We start from the raw sequence: 14,015 nt of genomic DNA on the forward strand, positions 1-14,015 counted from the left end.
GCAGATTGGAAGTCTGTGTGGGGTGCCACTCCTCGCACAGACACTAGAGCAATGTGTGGTTAAGTGCCTTGTTCAAGGACACAAACACGCTGCCAGAGCTGAGGCTCAAACTAGCAACCTTCAGATCACTAGACAAACACCTTAACCACTTGGCCACGTGCCCAACATTAATAATGACTGTAATTATGCCTTACACAAGGGAAAAAAATGCCATTGTTACTTGGGTCGTTTCTGAGGAAGGTGAGACCAGTGGAAGCTTGGCTGATTACACTGGAATTAGAACAGGTCCAGCATCCTTGCAGGGAGGTTTGCCATTGCTGTAGGGATGGGTTTAACTTCATTTGACAGAAAATAGGGGCACAGAGCAGATGCACAGTCAGAAGTCCAGGAAGTCCACAGGGCAATGACCCAGGCCCAACCATCTTTTTCAAAGTTCAAAGTATTTTATTTTATGCAAGTGCATAGATGTCAACATATGCAACCCCGAGATTCCTTTTCTTGTGGGCAATCAAAGAAAGACCACACCTGCAGGTCAGACAACAACCAATGTACAAAAGAAAGCAACAAACTGTGCAAATACAAAAGAGGAAAATAAAATAAATAATAATAATAATAGAAAACAAATAACCAATAAATATCAAGAACATGAGATGGAGGGTCCTTGACAGTGAAGGGGGTTTTCTCATACCAAGGGACTGGAGACTACCTAGACGCTATATAAGGTGTTGCTCCTCCAACCTGAGTTTAGTCTCATCATGGCAGTAGAGCAGGCCATGTATGGACATATCTGAATGGGAGTGGGAAGCAGAGTTGAAGTGGGTGGCTACTGGGAGATCCTGTCTGTTGTGGCGGACCTACCACCCCACCAGCCTCCGGATCCAGCATATTATCCTCCGCAACTTCTGCCACCTTCAACAGGACCCCACCACTAAGCACATCTTTCCCTCTCCACCCCTCTCCACTTTCCGCAGGGATCGGTTCCTACGCGACTCCCTGGTCCACACGTCCCTCCCCACGGATCTCCCACCCAGCACTTATCCCTGTAAGCGCAAGTGCTGCACCTGTCCCTACACCTCCTCTCTTGCCACCATTCAGGGCCCCAAACAGTCCTTCCAAGTGAGGCAACACTTCACTTGTGAGTCTGTTGGGGTCATCTATAGCATCTGGTGCTCCTGGTGCAGCCTCCTCTACATCGGTGAAACCCGACGCAGATTGGGAGACTGCTTCGTCGAGCACCTCTGCTCCATCCGCCACAACAGACAGGATCTCCCAGTAGCCACCCATTTCAACTCTGCTTCCCAATCCCACTCAGATATGTCCATACATGGCCTCCTCTACTGCCATGATGAGGCTAAACTCAGGTTGGAGGAGCAACACCTCATATACCGTCTAGGTAGTCTCCTGCCCCTTAGTGTGAACATAGAGTTCTCCAACTTCCGGTAATTCCCTCCCTCTCCCTTCCCCTATCCCTATTTCACTCTGCCCCCTCCCCCAGCTGCCTATCACCTCCCTCATGGTTCCACCTCCTTCTACTACCCATTGTGTTTTCCCCTATTCTTTCTTCACCTTTCCTGCCTATCACCTCCCTGCTTCCCCTCCCCCACCCCTTTATCTTTCCCCTTACTGGTTTTTCACCTGGAACCTACCAGCCTTCTCCTTCCCACCCTCCCCCCTCCTTCTTTATAGGGCCTCTGCCCCTTCCCCCAACAGTCCTGACGAAGGGTTCCAGCCCGAAACGTCGATTGATCTTTTCCACGGATGCTGCCCGACCTGCTGAGTTCCTTCAGCGTGTTGTGAGTGTTGCCTTGACAGTGAATCCAGTTCAGAGGGAACAGTTGAGTGTTGGGGCAAGTGAAATTATCCCTTCTTGTTCAAAAGCCTGATGGTTGAGGGGTAATGGCTGTTCCTGAACCTGGTGGTGTGGCTCTTGAGGCCCTTATACCTTCCTCCTGATGTCAGCAGCGAGAAGAGAGGTGGTGGGGGTCATTGATAATTGTTCCTGAGACAGTGTACCATGTAGATATTCTCAATGGTGCAAAGGGTTTTACCCATGATGGACCAGACTGTATCCACTGCTTTTTGTAGGATTTTCCAAACAATGGCATTGGTGTTTCCATACCAGGCTGCGATAGAACCAGTCAATATACACTTCAGCACTCATCTATACAAGTTTGTCAAGGTTTTAGATGAAATGTTAAATCTACACAAACTTCTATAGAAGTACAGTCACTGCTGTGCTTTCTTCATAATGGTACCTATGTGCTGGACCCAGGACAGATCCTCTGAAAAGATAACACCGAGGAATTTAAAATTGCTGACCCTCTCCACCTCTAATACCCTAATGAAGACTAGCTCATGGACCTCCCATTTCTTCCTCATGAAGTCAACAATCACCCCCTTGGTCTTACTAACATTGAATCAGAGGTTATTGTGGCACCACTCAGTCAGATTTTCAATCTCCCTCCTATATACCGATTCATCACCACCCCTGATTTGGCCAATGACAGTGGTGTCATCAGTAAACTCAAATATGACATTGGAGCTGTGCTTCACTTCACTATCATAAGTATAATGCAAGTGGAGCAGGGGGCTAAGCACACAGCCTTGTGTTGCACCTGTGCTGAGGGAGATTGTGGAGGAGATGTCGCCAATCCCAACTGACTGGGGTCAGCAAGTGAGAAAATTGAGGATCCCATTGCACGGAGTTATTGAGGCCTAGAACTTGAAGCTTATTGATTAGTTTTGAGGGGATGATAGTATTGAATGCTGAGCTGTAGTCAATGAAGCATCCTGATGTATGCACCTTCACTGTCCAGATGTGCCAGGATTGAGTGAAGAGCCAATGAGATGGCATCTCCTGTTGACCTGTTGTGAAGGTAAGCAAACTGGAGCAGATCCAAGCCACTTCTCAGGCAGGAGTTGATATGTTTCATACCAACTTCTCAAAGCACTTCATCACAGTGAATATACTGCAAGTGTAACTGGACAATAGTCCTAGAAGCAATTTAACACATTCTTCTTTGGCACCGGTATAACTGAAGCCTGTTTAAAGCAGTTGGGCACCTCAGATTGCCGAAGCGAGAGGTTAAAGTTATCAGTGAACATTCAGCCAGTTGTTCAGGACAGGTCTTTAGTACTTGGCCTTGTACCCCATCTGGCCCAGATGCTTTCTGTGGGTTGGCCCTACCCTCCTGGAGGATGCTCTTACGTCAGATTCGGAGACTGAAATCATAGGGTCATCAGGGGCATTGGGAGTTCATGAAAATGCTTCCATGCTTTGATGGTCAAAGCAAGTGCAAAAGGCCTTAGGCTCATCTGTGAACAAAGCCCTGTTGTCACCAATGTGGCTCGGTTTCACTTTGTAGGAGGTGATAGCATTCCCTGCCATAGCTGTTGAGCATCCTTTTCCACTTCATGAATGATCTGCCAAGATATCAGGAATGGGCATATTTGCTAATAATCATGATGTACTTAGTTCTACTTGCAACAACTGACAAAATTAAAGCAACCCATACCCAAATGCAACAAGGTGAGACAGAAGGCATGTCTAATAAGTGTTAATATTATTTATTGAAAACATATCAGACAATGACCAATTCTAATAGGAGCATTCTAACTATCTTCCTTTGACATCCAACACCTGAATCATAGAATCCCATCATCAATATCTTGAAGTTATTACTGATGAAAACACTAACCTAGGCACATAGCTATTATGGCTACAGGTACAGGTTGGAGGCAGGGTTTAATATGGCATGACATGCCTCATGACTCTTCATAGTCTTTTCATCACATACCTGAATGGAGCAGATCTAACAAGATGCATAGTAACACCATACATAGTAATCCATTACTCTATACCCAAATCTACCACTTACAATAGCTGTAAGACATTTAATAACAATAGTCCAGGGCTTTATCAACAGTACCTCCCAAAAGACAATCAATGGGATCTCTATTCAGTCAGACAACACACTCAAGGTGCTGCAGGAGCTCAGCAGGTTCAGGCAGCATCTCTAGAGAGAAATGAACAGTTGACCTTTCAGGCTGAGACCCTTCATCAGGACTGAAAGCAAGGAGGTAGAAGCCAGAATAAGAAGGATGGAGGACAGGGAGGAATACAAGCTGACAGGTGATGTGCCTAGTGGTAGGATCCCTTGGAGATGGCAAACGTTGCAGAGAATGGTGTGCTGGATATGGAGGCTTGTGGTAGGTAAGGACAAGGGAAAGCCCTATCACTGTTACAGGTAGGATATGTAATGAGGGCAGACATCTGGGAAATGGAGGAAATGTGGACAAGGGCAGCATCGATGATGATGGAAGGGAAACTCCGTTCTTTGAAAGTACATCTCAGATGTTCTGGAATGGAAAGCCTTACCCTGGGAATAGATGTGGAGGCAGAGAAAGGGAGAGAAGTGAAACAAAATTTTACAAGTGACAGAGTGGAAGAGGCATAGTCAAGATAACAAGTCAAAGTCAGTGGGTTTGTGAAAGATATTGGTAGATGGTTTGTCTCTGGGAGATTGAGAGATTGAGAAAGGAGAGAGGGGTGTCATAAATGGGCCAAGTAAATTTGAGAGCAGAATGGAAGGTACAGCACAGGAACAAGCTCATCAGCCCACAAAGTTGTTCCAAACCAATTAAATTGGCCATCAAATGACCAACTAAACTAATCCCTTCTGTCTACACAATGTCCATATCCTTCACATTCATCCGTCTATCTAAATCTCTCTTAAAAGACCCTATTGTATCTGGCTCTAACACCATCCTAGGCAGCGCATTCCAGGCATCCACCACTTTCTGTAAAAACTTGCCCCTCACATCCCCTTTGAACTTATCCCCTTCTCATTTTAAATGTATGCCCTCTGGTATTAGATATTTCTGTCTTCTCTATCTATGCCTCTCAGGAGGAAACGGGAGGTCCACGAGCCAGTCCTCATGAGGGCATCAGAGGTGAAGTGAGTCAGCAATTTTAAATTCCTCGCTGTTATCATTTCAGAGGATCTGCCCTGGGACCAGCATGTAAGTGCTATTACAAAGGCAGGGCAGCACCTCTACTTCCTTAGAAGTTGCACAGATATGGTGTGTTATCTAAAACTTCTACAGATGCGTGGTGTAGAGTACCCGAGTACCCTGACTGGTTTGCATCATGGCCTGGTATGGAAACACCAATGCCCTTGAACGGGAAAACCTACAAAAAGTGGTGAATATAACCCTCCTCACCGTTGAGCATATTCACAAGGAGCACTGTTGCAGGAAAGCAGCATCAATCATCAAGGGCCATCCCCACCCACCCCCCAACAATGAGGCCATGCTTTCCTCTCACTGCTGCCATCAGGAAGAGGAGGTACAGGAATGTCAAGTCCCACAGCACCAGGTTCAGGAAGTTATTACTCCTCAACAAAAGGCTCTTGAACCAGAGGGGATAACTTCACTCACCCTAACACTGAACTTATTCCACAATGGACATCCATTAGACTCAATTTTAAGGACTCTACAACTAATGTCCTCAATATTTATTGCTATTTTTAATTTTTTTTGAATTTGCAAAGTTTGTTTTTTTCACATTGGTTGTTTGTCCGTCTCTGTCATGTGTTGCTTTTCATTGATTCTATTGTGTTTCATTGTATTTACTGTGAATACACACAAGACTATGAATCTCAGAGTAGTATATAGTGATGTATACATATGTACTTTGATACTAAATTTATTTTGTACTTTAGCGTTTGAAAACTCTTTCCGATCTCCCCTCAGCCTCTGTCGTTCCAGAGAGAACAACCCAAGTTTGTCGAACCTCTTGTTATGCCTGCATAATGCACATGCCTTCTAATCCAGGCAGAATCCTGTTAAACCTCTTCTGCAGCTTCTCCAAAGCCTCAACATCCTTTCTCTAATGGAGCAAAGTCCCCAACCTTTTTTGCACCACAGACCGGTTTAATATTGACAATATTCTTGCAGGCCAGCCGACTGGGAGGGGTTGTTCAAGTAGGGTTAAACTCACCTCAACATGTCTCTTACAGTTAGGGTTGCCATCTTTCTCAGTCCCAAATAAGGGACAAAAGTAATAGTCAAATCCTGGGACACTTTACCCCAGGAAAGACTACCATGACCATGAAGCCTTGCGCGGGCACCTGTGTGCACATGTGATGTGCGCATGCGCGTACGTCCCGATTTATCCCCCCACAAATCGGTTTTGCTTTCATCTTCCCGACTATACTGTACATACATTATCTCTACTTTATATAGGCTGTGTATTTATCATATCATTCCTGCTTTTACTATAGGTTAGTGTCATTTATTTTCAGTTTTATGTGTTATTTGGTATGATTTGTTAGGTTATTTTTTGGGTCTGGGAACGCTCAAAATTTTTTTCCATATAAATTAATGGTAATTGCTTTTTCGTTTCACGCCATTTCGGCACGAAAGCTTTCATAGGAACGCTCTACCTTAGCAGGGGAAATATGGGACAAACCAATTTAGCCCAATATACGGGATGTCCCAGCAAATATGGGACAGTTGGCAACCCTATGTTCAAGTTCAACAGTGCATGACAGGGAATGAGGAAAAGTGCAGCTGACTCATATCGCTTCCTCACGGCCCGGTAGCACATGCTTTGCGGCCGGTGGTTGGGGACCACTGCCATGTGCATACTCCAGATGCAGGATAGACAAAGGAGAATTGGTTGATGTTGTGTACTTGAATTTTCAGAAGGCCTTTGACAAGGTGCCACACATGAGGCTGCTTAACAAGCTACAAGCCCATGGTGTTACAGGAAGGATTCTAGCATGGATAAAGCAGTGGCTGATTGGCAGGAGGCAAAGAGTGGGAATAAAGAGAGCCCATTCTGGTTGGCTGCCAGTTACTAGTGGTGTTGCACAGGGCTCTAAGTTCAGACCAATTCTTTTTATGTTATATGGATGAAGGAATTGATGCATTTGTTGCAAACTTTGCAGATGATATGAAGGTAGGTGGAAAGGCAGGTAATTTTGAGAAAGCAGAGAGGCTACAGAAGGACTTAACAGATGAAAAGAATGGACAAAGAAATGGCAAATGGAATACAGTGTTGCAAAGTGTATGGTCATGCACTATGGTAGAAGAAATGAAAAGGTTGACTATTTTCTAAATGGAAAGAAATTACAAAAAACTGAGGAATTTGGGAGTCCTTTTGCGGGTTTCTCTAAAGGTTAATTTGCAGGTTGAGTCTGTGGTGAGAAAGGCAAATGCAATGGTAGCATTTATTTGAAGAGGATTGGAATATAAAAGGGAGGATGTAATGTTGAAACTTTACAAAGCACTGGTGAGGCCTCACTTGGAGAATCATGACCAGTTTTTGGCCCCTTATCTTAGAAAGGCTGTGCTAAAACTGGAGAGGGTTCAAAGGAGATTCACAGAAATGATTCCAGGATTAAACCATCTGTCATATGAAGACCATTTGATGGTTCTGGGCCTGTATTCACCGGCACTTAGAAGAATGAAATTGAAACCTATCGAATGGAGAAAGGCCTGATAGAGTGGATGTGGAAGGTATTTTCTATGGTGGGAGTGTCTAAGACCGACGACACAGACTCAAAATAGAGGGGCGTCCTTTTAGAACGGCGATGAGGAGGAATTCCTTTAGCCAGAGAGTGGTGAATCTGTGGAATTTGTTGCCGCAGGCAGTTGTGAAGGCCAAGCCTTTATGTATATTTAAGGCAGAAGTTGATAGATTCTTGATTGGTCAGGGCATGAAGGGATATGGGGGGAAAGCAGGAGATTGGTGCTGAGAGGGAAAATGGATCAGCCATGATGAAATGGCGGAGCAGACTCGATAGGCCAAATTGCCTAATTCTGCTCCTATATCTTATAGTCTATGGTACTCCACCTGCCACCCCTTTGCCCACTCTCCTAATCTGTCTAAGTTCTTCAGCAGTCTGTCTGCTTCCTTGGGACTACCTGCCCCTCCACCTATTTTTATATCATCCACAAAGCCATCAATTTCATCCTCCAAATAATTTACATATAACGTAAAAAGAAGCAGTTGCAACACAAACCCCTGTGGAACACCACTAAGTCACCAGCAGCCAATCCGAAAAGAAACCTTTATTCTCATTCTTTGTCTCCTGACAAAATACCAATGCTCTATCCATGTCAGTATCTTTCCTGTTATTCCCTGGGTTCTTATCTGGTTTAGCAGCCTCATGTGCGGCATCTTATCAAAGGCCTTTTGAAAACTCAAGTACACAATATCTACCAATTCTCCTTTATCTATCCTGCTTGTTATTTCTTAAAAGAATTCCAACCGATTCCAACATCTTCCCAACTACTGAGATCAGCCAATAATATCAGGTTGATATTATTGTCTAGCGTACCTTCATATTTCATTTCTCCCCCCTTATGGTTTACTTAATTGCCCTTTGTCGGTTTTTACAAATTTCTCAATCCTCTAACTTCCAACTAATTTTTGCTCTATTATTCACCCACTCATTGGCTTTTGTGTTGGCTTTGAATTCCCTTGTCAGCCACGGTTATGTCATCCTGCCTTTAGAATACTTCCTCTTCTTTGGGATGTATCTATTCTACACCTTCCAGGTCACCCCCAGAAACTCCAGCCTTCTCCTAATCATTGAGGCTAACATTTTAAATGTTAATACATTTAATTCCATCCCAGTGGAATAAAATCCATGAAATCTGTCACTGCAGTTATTTAAGATCAAAATAACATAATTGAAACAATCATAAGAGTTAGAGTCAGGACCATGGCCAAACATTTCCATGCTTCTTGTGGTACCCATAGACATTAATCACATTTACTTGCATTAGTTCTGTTGCCTTTTTTGGTTGTGATTCAAACCACTTGTCCTGATGCTTCTGAAATGTCATGACAGTATCTACCCCATCACCTGTTCAGGTAGCATGTTGCAGAATCCAATCATACTCTGCAAAAAAAATGCCCTTCAGATTCACATTCAAACTACCTTCCTTTGACATTCAACATCTGCCTTCATTAAATCCCATCATCAATAACCTAGATAATGTAATGAAATTTATTCATTATGTACTCCTTTCAAGATTACAAATTGCAAAAGTACATCAAATGTCACAAAAAAACATTTCTCTACTATATATAGAAAGGTTTCTTTATACAATATTGAACTAATGGTTTTGCCAGTTTTACAGAATTGTTTGAATGTTTAGGATTTTATTATTGGAAGCCCATTTATCTTTGAGTAATATGCTGAAATACATACTGTTCCTAAGTACTATGATGTTATGTTTTTTGGGTTAAAATGGTGTCCTTATTAAACACTGCTACATATAGAAAAAGATACTAAAAGAAAATTATTTCTAACAACGGAAAGAAAATGAAAGATTCAATTCCCTAGTATTTTGTGTTCTTCTTCTTGTGGTACTTGCTAAATTACTTCTTGTGATGGGGGTCATTTTCAATACTGAATTCATGATTAGGTTTTGTGGCTTCCTGCATCAGTTCATATAGTTGTCCAATTTGTTGTTCATTAAAGCTTTGCAATTTATTTGCCGTCAGATTGGCTCCATATCGAATCTTCTCCATTGGTTGCTTCGCACTCTCCATAACCTGTGTCTGTAGTATATCTGCATATGCCTGAACAAAGAGAAATCAGAGTGCTGCATTAGGAAGTCATTAAACTGAAAAGTGCCCACTTATCTCACTAGCAATGCTACTTCATCAAACTTGACAAGATTAAAGACATTAAGTAAACAAATATATCAGAAACAACTTTCTCCTCTTGAGGTTAAATATTAGAGACATGCAGTTGTACACCACCAAAATGGGTCATTCAGGCTAATTCTGTAACTCCATGATTCTGTGATGACTATGATGTCTAGCTATGCTAATCCTGTGTGTCCACATTAGGCCCATCCCCGTACTCCTTTCCTATGTTGGTCCAAATACCTTTTGAACACTAATTATTTCTGCCTCTGCCACCCCCTCTGGAAAATAACTACAGGTACCACGAAATCACCACCATTTGTATGAAAAACCTGTCTATCAGATTGAAATTATCCCATCTATGCCACTCATCATTTTATGAACCTCCATAAAGTTACCACCAAACCAACAACATTTCAATTAATATAAACCCAGCCTTTCCAAACTTGCCTTTTAAGTAAAGCCCTCCATACCAGATATCCTGTTGAATATCTGTGCAATCTTTCTAATACGACCACATTCTTCCTGTATTGTGATTACCAAAGCAGTACACATAACTCCCAAGAGCAGCCTTACCAATGTTTTGTTTAGCTACAGCTAACTCGTGCCTGCGGAAGACAGTCAGGTTTACTGTTGAAACATTGCAATTAGTATCTGTATCTGTAATTATGTGAGTTAAGGCCAAAGGATAGTATGGATAGATCTGATAACCAATCACACAGCTTCCGTAGTCAGTTAGCTGCAGCTTGACAACTCTGATACTCAAATGTCTCATTTTTGTTATTTCCTAAAAATGAGGAGGGGTGGAGCAGAATACCTACTGTTAAAAAAAATTAGAATCTTTAAGAGTCATAAAGTAATAGAAAAGTACAGCACAGAAACAGGTCCTTTGGCCCATCTAGTCTGTGCTGAACCATTTAAACTGCCTACTCCCATCCACCTGCACCAGGACCGTAGCCCTCCGTACCCCTACCATCTATGTACCTATCCAAACTTTCCTTGAACATTGAACTCGAGCTCACATGCCCCACTTGCACTGGCAGCTTGTTCCACACTTTCCTGACCCTCTGAGTGAAGAGGTTTCCCCTCATGTTCCCTTTATCTTTCATCTTTCACCCTTAACCCATGACCTCTAGTTGTAGTCTCACCCAACTTCATTCGAAAAGCCTGCTTGCAGTTACCCTATGTATACCCTCATAATTTTGTACACCTCTATCAAATCTCCCTCAATCTGCTTCGTTCCAAAGAATAAAGTCCTAACCTATTCAATCTTTCCCTATAATTTAGGTCCTCCAGTCCTGACAACATCCTTCTAAATTTTCTCTCTACTCTTCCAAATTTGTTTACATCTTTCCTGTCGGTAGATGACCAAAACTGCACACAATACTCCAAATCCGGCTTCACCAATGTCTTATACAACCTCAATATAACATCCCATCTCTTGTACTCAATACTTTGATTTATGAAAGCCAATACGCCAAAAGCTTTCTTTAAGGCCTATCTACCTGTGACACCACTTTCAATGAATTACGGACCTATATTCCCAGATCCCTTTGTTTTACACTTCTCCTCTGTGCCCTACTGTTCACTGTGTAAGACCTACTCTGGCTGGTCCTACCGAAGTACAACGCCTCATACTTGTCTGCTTTAAATTCTATCTGCCATTTTTCAGCCTATTTTTCCAGCTGTTCCGGATCCCGCTGCAAGCTCTGATTCACTCTCCACTACACCCCCAGTCTTGGCGCCACCTGGAAAGATGCTTATCCAGTTAACCATATTATTATCCAGATCACTGATGTAGATGACAAACAACAACGGTCCCAGCACTGATCCCTGTGGCACTCCTCCAGTCAGAGAGGACCCCATCTAATACCGGTCTCCGGCTTCTCACAAAAAGCCATTGTGTAATCCAATTTACTACCTCATCTTGAATGCCAATCCACTGCCTTGCCTTCATCAAATTTCCTGGCAACATCCTCAAAAAACTCTGTAACATTGGATAGACACGACCTGCCATGCACGAAGCCACGCTGACTATCCTAAACAGTCCATGTCTATCCAAGTATTCATATGTCCAGTCCCTTACAATACCTTACAAAAACTCACCCTCTACTTACGTCAGGCTCACTAGCGTACAATTTCCTGGGTTTTTTTAGAGCCTTTCTTAAACAGCGGAACAGCATTAGCTATCCTTTAATCCTCTGGTACCTCATCTGTTGCTAAGGGTGATATAAATACCTCTGCTAGGACTCCTGCAATTTCTGCCCTTGCCTCCCACAGCATCCGAGGGAACACCCTGTCAGGCCCTGGGATTTATCCACCCTAATTTGCCTCCAGACAGCAAATACTTGCTCCTCTGTAATCTGTATAGGGTTCAAGAAGTGGACCCTCATTTTTATGCACTCTGTGTCCATCTCCTGAGTAAATACAGATGCAAAAAATCCATTTAAGATCTCCCCCTCACCTCTTTTGGCTCCACATGGATTACCATTCTGATCTTCCAGAGGATCAATTTAGTCCTTTGCAATCCTTTTGTTCTTAAGATTGCTGTAGAATTCCTTAGGAATTACCTTGTCTCCTTAAGCAACCTCATGCCTTCTTTTTAGTCCTCCAGATTTCTTCCATTACCTATACTTTATGAGCACCTCATTTGTTCCTATCTGCCTATACCTGTGACGTACCTCCTTTTTTTCTCAACCATGGCCTCAATATCTCTTGAAAAACGAAGTTCCCTAAATTTGTTACCTTAACCTTTTAGTCTGACAGGCACATACAAGCTTTGTACATTCAAAATTGCACTTTTGACTGCCCCCACTTACCAGGTAAACCTTTTCCCGAAAATAACCTGTCCCAATCCACACTTGCCATATCCTTTTTGATACCATCAAAATTGTCCTTCCCCCAATTTAGAATCTCAACCTGCAGGCCAGACCTATCTTTTTCCAGATTTACTTTGAAACTAATGGCATTATGATCATGAGATGCAAAGTAGTTCCCTACACAAACTTGTCACCTGCCCTGTCTCTTTCCCTAATAGCAGTTTAACTTATTTGAAATGTAGTGGTTCATACCTCAACCATGGGTTAAAATGTGTTATAATTCTGACTTATTTTATCAGCAAGATTATTCACATGATTTAAGCTGTGACTTCGCTGTAAAGGAAATTTTTATTTTAAAGTAGCATATTAATTGCTAAATTCTAGCTGAAATTACTACAATGAGTATGTGTCTAAATATTATGAATTAAGGGAGTTGTCAGCTTTACTTTTGCTCTGATTGAAGTGTTCTAAATATAACTACTGTTTTAATTAATGTACACGTTTTTCAGAGAACCTCATTCAAAACCAAAAGGTGATTTTCCTGAAGTAGGTATTCTTCAAGACTCTATTCAAACAATGGCACTGCAAGTACTGAATTTAATTATCTGTTTATATACCCAGTACAGCAACAACTAATGACCATGCAAAAACGCGAAGTATTTTAAATGGTTAAATATCAATTAATCATGTGCCTTATACATTTTCAAAAACCATCTGACATTTTACTGCTAATAAAATCTGTGTGTAAAATCTGAAGCCTTTAAAGAAATTGTGCCACAATGAAGAATCACCACAGGGAACAGAACAAAAGAAAAAAGCTGTAATGTTTAAAATATGCAATTTTTATTTCAAAAGCCAAATAAATTTTACTGTCATAACCACAAAATCTTCCTATGGACTCAGCTTTATTTATTATATCTTGTGTTTTTTTAACACCCATAGAATAATGTACACATTGCATGTTGTGTGACTTTTAGCACATATACTGTATTTATAACTGAAAATTAGAATGCTACAAGAATCTCAAAGAGAATTCTGAAAAACAATTACAATTAATATTAATATTTGAAACATCTCTGTCACTTGTTGGAAAATGTTACAGAACTCTGACTAAATAAACCAACATTTCAGGTGGTAAAGTAGCACTTACTGATAATTTATGAATGTGATGATTTGAGCTTTTATTATATCTACCACTAAAGTGCATGTCCATTTGCCTTTGAGATACAGAATCATACATTCTGTATCTGAGAGGCAGAATGATACATTTGTTCCAACTCTTTGGCATATTTAACCAACTTAATCACTGACATCAGTTATAAAGCACCCAAGATTGTCTCCTGACTTAAGGCAAAACAATCATGCTTTAATAATACCACAATTCACTTATGAGAAATTTCCATTATGAAAATGTAATTAATGATCAGAAGATTAGAAATGCATTATGTTATTAGTTATAATTCATCTTTTCTTCGCTTTGGAAATTGCACTAATACATTCAAGAGGCAGGGTGACAATCCAAATAT

The 14,015-nt window shown here is 41.7% G+C and overlaps 1 protein-coding gene across 1 annotated transcript in view; it reads right to left on the bottom strand.

Moving 5' to 3' along the window:
* Positions 1 to 8,260: 8,260 nt before the first annotated feature.
* Positions 8,261 to 14,015, bottom strand: part of sdhaf3 (succinate dehydrogenase complex assembly factor 3) — a 29,376-nt gene continuing 23,621 nt past the window's right edge. The window contains exon 2 of the mRNA XM_072253418.1: positions 8,261 to 9,601. Coding sequence (XP_072109519.1) covers positions 9,398 to 9,601 — 204 coding nt within the window. The 3' untranslated portion in view covers positions 8,261 to 9,397. The remainder of the gene's footprint in view (positions 9,602 to 14,015) is intronic.

The sequence above is a fragment of the Mobula birostris genome, chromosome 3 (assembly GCF_030028105.1).
Source record: "Mobula birostris isolate sMobBir1 chromosome 3, sMobBir1.hap1, whole genome shotgun sequence".
In the NCBI taxonomy this organism is placed as follows: Eukaryota; Metazoa; Chordata; class Chondrichthyes; order Myliobatiformes; family Myliobatidae; genus Mobula; species Mobula birostris.